The 15,171-nt window shown below is 38.7% G+C and overlaps 1 protein-coding gene across 5 annotated transcripts in view; it reads right to left on the reverse strand.

Annotated features, from left to right (window-relative positions):
- LOC132132096 (roundabout homolog 3-like) overlaps positions 1-15,171 on the reverse strand; it is a 137,333-nt gene that overhangs the window by 8,656 nt on the left and 113,506 nt on the right. For 3 of the 5 annotated variants that reach the window (XM_059544347.1, XM_059544346.1, XM_059544351.1), the window contains exons 7-17: positions 14,253-14,396; positions 11,587-11,758; positions 8,998-9,203; positions 5,998-6,079; positions 5,466-5,634; positions 2,441-2,607; positions 2,068-2,189; positions 1,748-1,964; positions 1,402-1,526; positions 749-926; positions 278-505 (exon numbers count right to left, since the gene is read on the reverse strand). In XM_059544347.1, the coding sequence (XP_059400330.1) occupies positions 278-505; positions 749-926; positions 1,402-1,526; positions 1,748-1,964; positions 2,068-2,189; positions 2,441-2,607; positions 5,466-5,634; positions 5,998-6,079; positions 8,998-9,203; positions 11,587-11,758; positions 14,253-14,396 (1,810 nt within the window). The remainder of the gene's footprint in view (positions 1-277; positions 506-748; positions 927-1,401; positions 1,527-1,747; positions 1,965-2,067; positions 2,190-2,440; positions 2,608-5,465; positions 5,635-5,997; positions 6,080-8,997; positions 9,204-11,586; positions 11,759-14,252; positions 14,397-15,171) is intronic. The other 2 variants (XM_059544350.1, XM_059544349.1) reach the window with 1 other exon arrangement.

Here is a 15,171-nt window from a genome sequence, read left to right on the forward strand (position 1 = left end):
TGCAAAAAAAATCTAAATACTGAGTAAATCGCCTTTGAAGTTGTCTAAATAAAGCAATATTACTTATCAAAAATAAGGTTTTGATATATTTACGGTAGGACATTTACATAATATCCTCATGGAACATGATCTTTACTTAATATCCAAATGAAACTGAAAATATACAAATAAAAACAAATACAATACATAAAAAATCAAAACAATAAAAGCATATAAAATAATTTCTAAATCATCATTTAATGTCAAATGTAATTTGGTGTAATAAGTGCACACATACCTGCAGGTGTGTATGCAAATGATGCTGTGTAATGGCTGAGCTCTTTTCTCTTCTTCCGTCTGCAATAAATCCACACACTGAATCCCATAAGGATTACCCAGCATGCCCCGCCAATGCCTGCGATGAAGGCAGGCTGCTTCACTACGTCTGAGATCTGCTCAGCCAGACTTACATTCTCGTCAGATTCGCTGCCTCCACCTGTGACTGTAGGCTGCTCTGCAGGCAATTCTGAAAACGAGAGAGAGAGAGAAAAAGAGAGCAAAGACAGATCAAAGTATTACTCAGACAGATGTCTTGACAGGACTCAGCTTATTGGAAATAATTAAGCAATTTAGTCTCTTAGCGGGACTTTAAAAAGAAATCAAAGAGAATTTAAACAATTTTTGGTACTTTTACTCCACAAGTCCATCACTCCACTCTTTAATTCTTTCAGTTTAATAGTCACTGCTGGTTTTTTTAGCAAGCACTCACTGATAAGCACAGGTACAGGCTGGCTGTGTGTGCCCACTCCTGCACTGGTTACTGCCGCCACCTCCACCTGGTACAAAACACCGGGTAGAAGCCCCTTTAACAAAGTGGTCAGCACGTTCCCGTCCACAGTCTGATTGATGTGGTAGCGCGTCTGAGAGTCGTTACCTAGACACCAAATCTGAAAAGAGATAAGACTTAGATCTGAACCTAAAAACTCCTGGTCCTTGGACCTGTAGAACTTACATATGCAAAAAAAAAAAAAAAATTTAAGAGACAGTTTCACATTGACCTTCATTATATTTTTGTCAGTGTTTTACAATAGAAGTCAATGGGAACTAAAACTGTTTGGTTACGAACATTATTCAAAATAACTATTCCTTAGAAGAAATTGGGCTCTACAGGTATGGAACTAAATTATTAAATTAAGTTAATTTAAATAGCATGGTATTTTATAGCACTGGCTTTATCAAGAATTAAGTAGCTAGAATAAATATTAAATTAATAACATCCAAATCAAATAATCTGCTGACTGTATTTCGACACGTCATGCAGCATTTTCAATTTGACTGTGAATAGACAAGTTACTTTTTACATTCCTTTGGGGCATAAGAAGTTTTGTTTCTGTTGTCTGAGTTTTACAATCTAATATATACCTTATACTCTTGGATGACTCCATTTTGCATCTCAGTGGGAGGAGGCTGCCATGATACACTGATGCTTGAGCTGTTGCTGAGCTTGACTGTTGCCACGGTTACAGCACGAGGGGGGGCATTGGGAACTGGAAGAGAATTTAATTAAAATTACATTTTGAAAAGCAAGTAACCGCATTAGCCCTCGCCATAATTTTATTTTGACTGAATGAAGCGATTTATCTTCATGTTATGTACAACAGAACAGAACTGAGTCAGGTTGGGCTGAATGAACCCAAATTGAATTGATTAGAACAAAATTAAACAGAAGTGTATCTAATGGAAACTGAAAGAGCTGTAGATTTCTCACCCTCCTCTGGCGTGCGAAACATCAGCGGGCGGCTGTCCATGCCCTGGAACTCGTTAAAGTAGGGTCGTATTTTAATCTCGTACTCCGTGCCTTTGAGCAGGTTAGCGATGACAGTGCTACGCTCATTCGCAGCTTTCACTTCCTGCTGGGACCAGGAGCCACCGGCAGGACGATAAAGCAAACGATAACCCTGGATGTACTGAGACTGACGATCGACCTGACAGATGGAAAGAGGGAGACCGAGACAGAGAAGTGAGATAAGGTGAGCCAGCAGGAGAATTAAGGGGCTGATTTGGGGTGCAGATATTAGCGGCACTCACATTCCAGCTGATCTTCATGCTGGATGCCGTCAACAGCGCTGGTTCGTGAAGCTGCACAGCCATCTCTCCCAGCTCCCTCTGCACCTGTCGATGGTCCACACCTTGACCTGTAGGACTCACATCTGCAATAGAACACCCGATATTAACATCTTTAAATTATGCAAATATACAAATGTAGAATATATCATGAAAATGATCAAAACCACCAAATAATAATAATAATAATAAAAACGGGCACAATTTATTTAGCTTTCCACCTGTAATTTGTTTGTATACTGTACTTACATAATATAATTTGTATTACACGTTCACACATTTTTTAAGATCTCTATTTAAAAAGGTCATAATATTGATTGGTCCCCTGTGTACAGACCTTGTGTGCGTACAGGCTCTGAGATGGGGCTGGGGTCACTCAGGCCATAAGCATTGAGCGCTCGCACAATGAACAGGTAAATGGTATTCGGAGACAGTCCAGTGACCGTGTGCTTCTCCAATTTCACAAAATCTGCAACCGTCTGCCATGTACTTCCTGCTGATTGGCTGAAAAAAAAAAGATTGAAAGATTATATTGCTACACTAAATTATTCATCATATTTACATAAACATCAATTACATATGTGTTTATTTATGCCCTACAGTATCAAAACCAGCAGATTAATACAGCTGAATAAAACATCAATAGACCAATGTTTTGACCTACGTTTGTCCTGAAGCTGTTGTATGGCATTAGAGAGAGGAGGGTTTAGCAGCAAAGTCAGTGTCAGATGTTTATCTGCGCTCTTTTGATTGTCATTACACGTGTCTGTTTAATGACCTGGCTCTTCTGTGATGCTATTCTTGTACTCTTTGGCTTGACAGTGCATGGCGTGACTAGAAAAAAAAAGATCTCAGTGGTGATAGATTTATTTATGGCACAGACTAGGCTTGTCATAATGCAGTCAAAGCACTGCATGTAATGGATTCTGGACTGAGAGTTTATTAAATATAAACCAAAAACATTGGCTGATTCTGTACAGGGATACATTTCAGCTTCAATTTAAGAACATACAGCTTTTTATTAACATCCAGATCACGCCTAAACATACAAGAATACCAGCTTAACTTAAAGAGAACCAAGAGAGCTACTCAGATGTGGCGTACAGGTGGGCAAGATTCTTAACACGCATCCCCCTCTAATAAACAATGAACGTTAAGCACAGACATTTGTCTGTGCAAGAAGGCTTTGAGATATTCCTCTTCACTTGTCTGTGGTTAACCATCACCCTTGTTTAGAGCAGTGGTCACGTGCGGCATGTTCAAGGTTTATTTTCCCCCCGTGGCAACTCCTGCCACAGACACAAAGCCAATAAAAGCCCGACCTGCACAATTAGGCCAAGCCATAAATGCTGGGAACCTCGTAAATATTCCTTCAGTGCCCCACCGATAGGAGCGATAAATCCAAGGTCACTTTGCTATCAGCTTAGATGGAAGAAAGGCTGAGGCATAGACGATTCCTTTTTCTCCAGCAGGACCGTGTTTGGGCTTCTGCATGCACATAAAAGTGCGTACATTCTAAAATTGGGCTGAAACATAAACCTGTTTTTTTTTTCTCTGTATTGAGGTGTCATAATTTTAAACCCAAAAGACTAAATCCTTCTCATCTGCAATCTCTGTTCTTTTCCATCCCTAATTTGTTCTCCACCACCCTCCTACCTCCCTTTCCAGGCGTTCCGTGTTCCACAGCACCTCAGGGTAGGAAATTTTACAGCAAACGCCTCTTTCAGTCCCACAGCACTCTATAAAGAATCAATTATAAAGATGTGGGGCCATGCTAACTGTTACCCAGGGGGGCAAGGGAGAGGACAGAGACATAGTGTGTGTATATGAAATACAGAAAGAATGAAAATGTGTCTCCGCTGCTGAATAGCTGGTTTGCTGTCAGCCCTTCCTTCTAAGAACTGCAGGACCTTGGTTCTGTAATTAGAGGTAGCCCCATTTCAGGCAGCTTACAAGTGTCTGTGTGGACTACATTTGAATTCATAAGCAAATCATACAGAGACCCTCAGCTTTCAGATCGAGCACACTTCTCAAGCTAACTTTGTATGAACAAAAAAACACCAAAACAGCTGGCTAATTTCTAATACCCAGGACGTAGAAATATGATCCCCTTATGAGGGACCCTGTTTGAAAATTATAAAAGCCTTTTTTTACGAATGACAAACCCATTTATATTGCGTGAGATTATACTAATTAAACAATTGGCCTTTTGATAATATTAAAGCAAATCGTTACAAAATAGTTTCCATGTTTTACTGACAAAATTTGAGAGCATGCATTTTTCTGTTCATTGTATAAAAGAAAAAAAAAAGTTCCTATTAGAGCTGCCAAGAGAATAAAATAAGTATAATTAATCTCATTACTTCCACCAAGTCTTTAGAAAGTAAAATGAAATTCAGAAAACATGTTTAAATTGACTGAATTAAACATTAAATTAACATACTGAGTGTAAGTGAGCCTGCTAGATAGAAAAAATGGCCTTCATCAAATAACTGCAAACAAGTAAAACACACACACACACACATACATATATATATATATATATATATATATATATATATATTAAATATTCAATATTTCTATTTAATTTCACTAAGAAAAGCTTCTTATTCCGACACCTTGTCCATTATTTGCCATGACTGTTACACTCATTTAAGCTCCTTTATTGTGATTAACCAGGTTATCCAAGCACATTTATAAAAACTAAATTGAAATAAAACAATTCAGAAATCGTGATGACCATGAACTCATAACTGCCCACTAACTTAGCCTGCCCTAAACTATGCTGAATTGCAGAGGTTAGCCAATCAAAACCAATTACATAACAGGCAGTTGCAAGCCTCTTAATAATAGGGGGGAAAATGGTCACGTAAAGCTAGGTAACTAAACTGGCACAAACTTATATGTGTAAAATATAAGTTCATTCATTCAGTTCATTCATTCAATAATTCAGAAAACTATAAATAAGCCAGAGTTCTCCAGTCTGTGTCTGAAATTCAGCTGTAGAACACCAATAGAGTTTCTATTAATTTAGATCTCTCTGGCAGTAGGCTGCCGCCTGAGGGAAGTGATTCATGTAGCAGTCAGGATGTGAGATTTAAGTGCACCATGTAGTTGCCCTCGCATGACTGTGAGGAGCAGTAGAGCAGGGGAAAAAGGTCAGGGACGGGGCAGCCACTCGGTGGTATTACCCTCTCTGTCACGGCTGAGCAGCGACGCTAAGACAGTGACGGGGAATTAATAAAAAAAAAAGAATAGACCCCTGTAGTAGCCTCTGGCAAGAAACAATATTATCTTGGGTAGGAAGGAAAACAAACAAGAAGGGACCAGAATGGAGATGCGTACAGTGTGCGCTAACTCACCTGAAAGCCTCAATGATGTAAGAGGTCACAGCCGCTCCGCCTTCATGTGCGTTTGGTTGCCAGGTCAGGGTCACACTGTTTCGGGTCACATCAGTAACGACGGGCTTCTGGGGTGGCCCGGGCAGCTGGTAGGGCTCTGAAACCGGGGGTAGAGAGAGACCGCCACTCTCTGTAAAGATAAGATTAGGATATTAGCATGCCGTCTTCATATTGGTCCAAGTTATCATGAGTTATGGTTCTGTTTGCAGAATCTATCAGAAAACAGTTGCTGTTTCCCTATTAGTCTAAATTTATAGGACATTATAACAGGAATCAATACTGAACAGGAAATTTCTGATCTCAGGTCAGCACTTCTACATATGCTGACATCTGGTAAATGGACTTATACAGTATATCTGCCGAGCAAACTCACAACAATAGTGGCTTCCTCAGCTGATTGTAGCAGTTTAAAGAGGATATGATGCGGTTTGTCATAGATAAGGCCACATAAAGGTGATGATAGAGCACTTGAAAAAACTGTGTGTTTTTTTACCTTTTACTGTGAGTACACCACTCCAGCTCGTCTCTCCACTCAAACTGGAGGCAACACAGGTGTAGGCCCCGGAGTCCGTTTCCTAGCAACAGCAGGTTCAGGGTCAGCATTTGTACGGATAAACTTGAGCACAATGCATTGCCTCACTCCACTTGGAGCAGCGTGGAAATCTTGACAAATGAGCACAAATTCCTCAAAATTGCCTATTATTTCGCAATAATACAGGATCAACGGTAATTACTATTGAAGCTAGCGACAGGAAGAAAATACTGTGCTGTTGTGAAACCTAGTGAGCTGCATATGTTGGCATATTTCTACAGCATCACAGGCATATACCTAATGCAGAGACAAAATAATGACTTCTATTACAGGCAAACTATAAAATGTATCTTTTTTACAGAGAATGACGAATAAATGTTCTCATTATTATCAACGCTGAAAATAGTTGTATTTCTTAAAAATTTTCTGGAAACCGAGACCGAGAACGTTCCAAAGAACTGGATTTATTTGAAATAGAAAACTTTATAAATGTCTTTAAAGTGACTTTTTATCAATGTAATGCATCCATGCTGGAAAAGAAAAATGGTAGTGTATGCTAATAAAATTAGACTAAAATCAATATGCAACTGTCTAACCCTTTAAACAATTAAAAAAAGCAAACCAGGCTGGACAGTTTAATCGGATGAATCCATCAGAGTTTGAGATTGTTTTCATACTAGTGTCTCTTTCAGGCTTAAAACCTTTCCATTGTGGGAATCCAAGTTAATTTTTATCTTTCAGTTCGATTATAGATATTTATGTCTATCATCTGCGCTAGCATGGGTGTATTGAATGGGCAGTAAGAAAAAGCAAATATAAAGACAAATTGGCGCATGGTGGGGAGGGCAAGGGGTATTACATTTTTACCACAGGGCCGAGGGGAGAAGTCAGGCAGAAATTGCTTTCGACAGTGAGAGATGTAGCAAAGCTCTTCTCTATCTATCTTTCCGTGACAGCGATCTAATAGTGCTGACAGCTCAGGGGCACCAATGACACGTCTGACGATTTGACTCATCGGTGATGCACACATACATTCACACGCCATGACCTCGAATTACTGTCGGCTTCCTTGTGATGTGTCTGTTTTGTCTTTAATCTAGTTTTCCATGTAGAGACTAGAATAATGCATGTTAGCATGAATTAAACAGCAGCTGTCGTAAACAGCAGATATTAGCGGAAAAGCCAGAAAACGTGTTGTCTGAAACTCAATCCACGTACTGAAGAGTAGCTTTATATCCTCAGGCAGTACAGGAGTGTGTTGAGAGTGTTATTTGGTCACTTATGAATCTCTCCTGGGAGGAGGAGGAGAGCAAACACAAGGTGTAGAAACAGTTTTCTCTGTGACCTTTTGCTCTTTTGAGTGGATAACCTCATTGGTTAGACCTCTGCTGTGCTGGCTAGTCATTGGTGGAAAACTGGAAGAGCTGAGAGAGGTAAGCAACTGGGCATCGACTGATTAATCATAGATGGCAGCTCTGAGCTCAGCGCTAAACACACTTAAAAATGCATGAGTGGAAAAGGAAATCAGGAGATAAATACTTGAGTACCAGTTAGTCAGGATCGTGAAAGATTTATTATTTTGAGTCAGAACTTTGAATGAACTGGATGATTCAACATTAGTTTACTCAATTAAACATTTTGTGAAATGTGAACTGAATCAACTGAATAATTTGTCATGTATCAAGTATCACTACTTTCTGGCCCAGGATATAAAATACTGGCCCAGGATATTCTTCAAAAATTCAGCCATACCATAAAGCTTTGGAACAATTTACTGGAGAAAAAAATAATCACTGAATTTGGTGGTGAACTTTTCCAAGCGATTACTTTTTCTCTGACTAAAACACACTCATTCTTTTTTTCACTCTCCTGGCACAGTTGAGAGCAGGCAGTTTCTGGTGATTTTCCCAGTATAATGGCACCCCTTCCCAGCGCTCTCCCTTTCTCTCTCCTTCCCTCACACACTACCATCTGTGCAAACCCCAGTGTCCGTGCCCCCTTGTGCTCTCCCATCATGCCAGGGTAATCGTGAACTAAAGGGGACCAACAGAGGCGCCAACACCAGAGCCAAAGATGCCCATCTAAACAAAGCATGCAATGCTTAACAGGCCAAATAAACAAAACTCAACACAAAAGCCTAAATTCTAACTGATAAAGGAGGTTGCTACTTAAATGGGCACAATTTTTTGGCACTAGCTGTCCACAAAGCCACTGTACTGAATATCAAGGGTACATTTAAAGTTTTGCAAAAAATTGCACAGGGTACAGGGCTGAGAGGAGCACATAAAGATTGCTAGTCTCCCCACCTTATTCTATATCCCAAAATTAGTATTTAATTAAGGCACAAGTGACTGTTAATCATTCCAGGGCACGATCAATTAACACATCAGGACTGTTCACGTCGGTGCCACAACCTCAGGTAAAACCTGCAATCTCACACACCCCTGAGGCCTTGAGGAATGGATTTCATTAGGCTAGCATGCACTAACACTAACGACAGCCCACGCTCTCATTACAATCATAATTACCAGTTTGATCACAGTGCACAACTCACTCATGAGCGGCTGGGTCACCCCAAAACCATCCACGGAGCAAGTATTAAAATCGATCTGCTAATTAAGCCTGCCTGTTTGCTGTAAACTCAATTGCGTGTTTTATCCCCAAGCCATTGATCTGATAGCAGTAATGACATTTTACAGCAATCATCTGTCTAAACGTCACATCGGCATGTCTGAAAATGCACAGCAAGGGAAATCTGTTCATATGGAATATAGTATAATAGCATATGGTGTCTGTCAAGGAAGAGAGACAACATGCAAAGAAGAAGGGCTTGATAAAAAAACAAAAAAAAAACATATTACATAGATTAATATGGGGATTAGCATTTCAGAAAATAAAAGCCATAGATGCTAAAAAACAAACCCTCATTAGCACACTTAAAAACTATCTTGACTGAAGTACCTGCAGGGATGTGATTTGTAAAGTGCCGTTTTCCATTAGGCTAATGCGCCCATCACTACCCAGGATTCTCTGGCCGTCGCGCTCCCATTGGATGCTCGGAAGAGGGTTGCCCATCACATGGCACTGCAATTGGGCGGAGGTGCCTGGAACAAGCGTCTGGTTGGCCGGTCCTTGGCGGATGATGGGAGGGATCCGGTCGGATGGGGCTAAAGATGAAGAGAATGAGAGAGGCATTGGCCACAAGACCCAAATTCGCATGTAACACCACCATATCACCCACCTTGTTCAAATTATACACAAAAGATTGTTGAAAAAGACACACTATGAATTTTTTATGAATTTTGTATGCACAAGGAGTCTGACAACAGCCAGTGCTTCACATAGAGATCTGATCTCACCATCATCCAGTCCAACAGGGACAACATAAAAAAAAAACATACTAAATCCAGAAGAACTGTGGCAACTTCTCTGAGGCATTTAAAGAAACCTACCTGCAAAGCTACAGTACCAGAAAAACTATGTGCAAGTTTTCCTCAGACAAAAGCGGTTTTAAACAAAAAGGGTGGTCACAAACAAATGTTGATTTGATTTAGTTAACTGATAAATTATTTAAAAAAAAAAAACATCCTCACTTAACAGCATTTTAACACGAGTGCCTAAAACTTTTCACAGTAACGTAGCTTTGTAGGAAGGTTCCATCGAGCATCTTGGAGATGTTGCCACAGTTCTTCTGGATTTAGTCTGCCTCCGTTTTTTTTCTATTTCTTCATGTAATCCTTCATGTAAAAAATATAACTGAATTATTACAATTAATGGCAAAATAAATGCTTGGAAATGTTAGCTACTGGAAATGTTTTCTACTGACACAATTAAAAAATATATATATTTTCTACTGCTGGAAAAATGTATTACTATTTAAACATAGGTATTAAGCTGCAAATCTGGTTTCAACATTAATATTAATAATAAGAAATGCCATATGCAAATCAGCATATTAGAAACATTTCTGAAAGATCACGAGACACTGAAGACTGGAGCAATGATGCTGAAAAGGAATCACATCACAGGAATAAATGACATAAAACGGAAACCAGAAATGTTTTATGTATTTTCAACCAAATTAATGCAGCCTTCTTTCACAAACATGAAAAAATCTTACCAGCCTAAAGCCTATTAAAAGTGTAATAGCCTGAAATGGCTTAAAAAAATGTTTAAATACTTTTTTGAAAAGAAAACATGAAATCGTGTAAAGCTATAAAGAAACTGCTGTTTATGTAAGATTATTTCCACAGTCTACATTAATTATCATATTTATGTAACCATGTGCATATATCTCTAATGTACAGTATGTTACAGCATAGAATGAAAAAAAAAAGTAATTTTACTGCACTTTTCCACACGGGTGATTGTAAATATTTTTCAGGTTGAAAGGTATGCGGCAATATAGCATGTAAAATGCACGATAATGCATTTCAATAAGGCACTCTAGAATAATTACAGTAGCAGTAGTACAGTGTGTTCTTCTACAATGTATTCTTCCATTTCCTGTACTTCAACTGCATCTCCTTCTATAGACCAATGTGATGGCTAAACACCGCCGTGTTTCCATGAATAATTTATTATTTGTTTGACTACAACTGAAAAACCTACTGTCTGTTGACCTAAGTGAGGAGAAAAGTCCATATATAAATAATTGACAATTCAGTTACTTTAGCATTCTCATTTGAAAAAAACCAAGCACCTGGGAAAGGCAGCCTGCATCTCTGACATTTTCACTCCACTGCGGTAAGAAAAAAGAAAAGACCATAAGGTCAGAAAGAAAACAAGGGCTGTATCGCTCAAACAAAACCATGTTGTGTTTCTACATGATGTGAAAATCATAGGCACGAGAACCACGTCCTTGGGAGCAGTGACTCAGTGCAGCGCATGCCTTCTATAGGTCATTTTATTGTGTACCATGTAAGAAAATTACAACAAATATCAGTCAGATGATGCCAACATGTCAGGGTCATCATCCTTAGAGGCCACAACAGGCACAGGGGTTTCTGGGAAATCATATCAGAAGTTAGATTTTTAGCAAACATACAGCAGACTGTGTTGATACTAGACTCTTTGGCAAAGTTTTTTCAAGTACATGCACACACACGTGGAGTACACATAAAACGTTTATTCTGTTACCAGGGAGCATGACGACAGAGGCGGCATATGTTCCTGGGGTTATTTGCATACCTCGATTGTGCCCTGTCCTTTCTGATTACATCTCCAGAGCTTCCTGCTGTTCTCCCATTTGCAGAATGCAGAAATTTTAATCTGGGACAGCTTTGAAGATTTGTAATTTATTTTGGTTTAGAGCAAAAACGCTATGGCGAGCAAAGCGGCAATTTGTTCAAACACAAACAAAAAATCTTTGTTATAAGGCCTCACACAAGCAATTCAATTACATGTACAGTTCTGGACCTTTAATCTAGTTAGCGTGATATTAAAATATCAATACACGCCAACCGCCGGTGTTTGATGTAGCTGGTGGGGGTATATGAAAGGGCAACGGTATGCATGTGTGTCCAAAGCTAGTTTAAAGTATTTACTCACTGCTTTCCACTTCCAGCAGGGCTTTGGTCAAGATGCTGCCTGACACACTGATGGCCTGACAGATGTAGTACCCAGAATCCTCGCTGTGCACATCTGTAATGGTCAACTCTCCGCTTAACGACACGGAAAAACGACCTGACTGTGAAGGTGGCTGACTGGGAAACAGCAGGACCTAAAATAAAAACAACAACAAAAAGACTAAACATGATAAATCACATTTAAAGTTGATGATCTTTAGCTAAACAGAAATAGATCAACTCACAAAAGACCAATATCAAACTTTTTCATTGTATTCTTTATTTACCAAAAAATTATCACAGTCCCACCTAAATCTGATCGGACAAGTCATTTGAAGAGATAAAACAGCAGCACACGTCAGTTAAACTCTATATTAATGCATCAACTATAAACAGGCTAGGATTTGACTATTATTATTAATACATTTAATTATATTCTTACATTGTGTAAAATTATTATTTTCTTTTAATAATTACAGTTTAAAATTATATTTTATATTATATATTATATTTATTATTATTTTTTTATTAGAAATAATATATTAGCATTATTTCATATTAATAGCAAGTCAATATAAAATTTTGTTAAAATGTATTAAAATGATCATTTATATGCTGTTATCTTATAAAAACAATAACTCTTTGAAGACTGTTTATTTTAAATTTATTTAAATTTGTTTTATTTTTACAATATGAAATATGATAAACCAGTATGTATTCACTAATAAACAGTCTATCTTAAAAAAACAATAACTCATTGCAATTTTTTTTTTACCATATGGAATATGATAACCAATATGTATAAAATTTTATCACATAAGCATTTTATTGCTGTTGTTTTATTAAATCAAATAATTCACTCCAGCCTGTGAGCAAACATGATTTTACCACACCCTAAACAACAATAAAATCATATTAACATGCAGCCCCTTGTGGCACTGTTCATGACTGATACAAATTGCAAATAAATTCAAAAAGATATGGGATAATATAATTTGTGACTCATCACAATCACTTAGATTGAAGAGCTTGGATGAAATGCCTGATTTGCATTTACATTAATAGAAAATCACTAAGCATTCAATGTGATACTCGGGTATAAATTTAGTTGACAGCTGAGATTCATGTCCACAAATGGGCCAAACAATAGCTGCAATATCTCAGCTGGTGTTTTAGATAGGGGGGTCAGGACGAATGCCAGACACACAAAAGACAAGGCCGAAGGATTTTAAGGAGTCTTCCTCCTTTAACACGATGCTTCAACACTGACAGCTGCCCTATTGTTCCTATTTGGCAGTGTGTGTGTGTCTCTGTTTCATTTTTGGGGATAATCCAGTGATCCCCTCACCCACGGCCCTCTGGCTCTGACTGGACACACCCTCATCCTCAATACTGTTCTATATCCACTGACCTCACAGATCGGCCACACATGCACACACAGAAAAAAAAACAAAGAATAGACAAGAGATTAACCGGAGAAGAGTTCATGGCCTGGTGTACAGCAGACATTTGATCACCTCTGGCCTATGACACACTCTGCTCAAAAAAAAGGAAGGATGAAGGCATACAAGAAAGGATGGAGGGAGGGATATGGGAACCTTCCTTATATCACAGGCTTATTTCTTAATTCTTCTGCTGTGCTTTATTAATTGGGACATGAGTGTGTTATCTAGGTGGGCCCAGGGACATGTTCTATCCTCCTCTGACCCAATAAGGAGACACGAATGTGAACAAGCTCCTGCCGAAACCCCACAGTTCCTTCTAACCCGGTGAATGGCCTGTCACCAGTCTCTAAACTGGCTGCAAGGCATCCTCTTTCTATTTCTTTCTCTTTGTTTGACTCTGAAACACTTTGAAAAAAGTAGTGCTTCTTTCTTCTTATAATGTTACACTGAATAAAAATAAATACATTTTTTGAGATTCACCAACATACAGATTACATACTGTAAACACACACAAAACTCAAGTTTCAAGTTCAGTTATGCATGAGAAAGATTCTGTCAGCGGTCAAATATATTGTACGTACTGACACTTGAAATTATATGTTTGCTGTCATGTCAGCCAGCATATGATTACAAGTGACAACACTCATGAGTCAAAGACAGACAGCCAGACATTTGTTTTCAGAGCAAAAGCGCTTCTTGAGAAACTCATCCTCCAGGTGAGATCAGTTGAATAATGAAAAATAAATCCATCAGATTGCCAGCCTATATGGGTACTAGACTTGCCTTCCCACGCACAATCTTAGAAGTGTCACTCATAGATCCACAGTGTGCTAACATCTTGCATAAGAATGAATTTCGAGTGACCTCAAAAAAGATTTAGACAGTCTGGTCACACATTTTTTTCCTCTATACCATCCACTATCTTGTAAATTTTTGTATACACACAATTTGTATGAATTTCAGCATGGCCAAACCCATCTGTAAGAGATTTGATGTTGTCTTTTAGATTGTCATTCCTTTCAAAACAATATATATATATATATAAATATATATTTTTTTTTTTACTAATATCCTTGGTCACTACCCTAGAGTTCAACCCTTTCTTTAAGGAAGCAGAATGAAAGTATTCAGCAGATACCTTGATGTGTTTTGACACTGACTGTAAGGGTTCCCCGGCGTGCATCTGTGTACTGTTGTCTCTTACCTGACTGCCTTCTTTCTGCCAGAACACAGCAGGAGGGGGATTTCCCTTCGTTCCACAAAGAAAAGTGACAGTACGGCCTTGGGCAGAGATCTGATCCCGCGGACGCACCACGATCTGAGGAGGAACTGAAGAGGAGAAAAGAAACTTATGAAGCTGCAGATCCACACACAACAAATCAAGACCCTAAAGAGTCTATATGCGCTTCTGGAATGTTCTGCTATCTATATACCTCCTCCAAGGTGAGACCATCCTACAGTTACAGAGTCTGGCAGCTTTGTTTAGTTTAAACTTGAGTCTCCCAAGGAGAAGAACTGTGTGTGTGTTAGTTCTGCTGGCGGCATGCAGTAAAGCTGTCATAGCTGATATTGTACATAGTGCCACATCCTGGTACCAGTTCTGCACAAGAAGATAAGGTTAGTGTAGAGTGTCTTTACTATGCAAACAGCACTCTGAGGTATGAAGTCTGTTTAAACTAAGTCAAAGGTCATACATTAACCCTCACTATATTTAGTGGAAAATATGTAACAAAACCAACACTGACACCTTTACCCATAAACAGAATTTGCTTTGAAAAGCAAGCCCAAAAATAATCCACATCGCATTTTAGGACTGCTTTGACACAAAGCAGGGCTTTTGAAATCTCAAGTAGGGCTATAACCAAATACATATAATTACTGAAGGTAGAGGTTCCAGTGCTGGTCTTTCTGAGCAAAGAGAGATGGATATAAAGAGCTTAATTATTATTAAAGTCTTTTCTTCTCTGTGCCTGCAGAGAGGCTTTAAAGCACATGATAGCACATCTGATACAGTGATGAAGAGCCCTTATGTTGTTGGGGGATATGCGGGTGAATCGAGAGCAAATATACATTAATATATTAGCAATCTGGCCTCTTTCGCCTAATGTACATTTTCTGTCCAT

The sequence above is a fragment of the Carassius carassius genome, chromosome 49 (assembly GCF_963082965.1).
Source record: "Carassius carassius chromosome 49, fCarCar2.1, whole genome shotgun sequence".
In the NCBI taxonomy this organism is placed as follows: domain Eukaryota; kingdom Metazoa; phylum Chordata; class Actinopteri; order Cypriniformes; family Cyprinidae; genus Carassius; species Carassius carassius.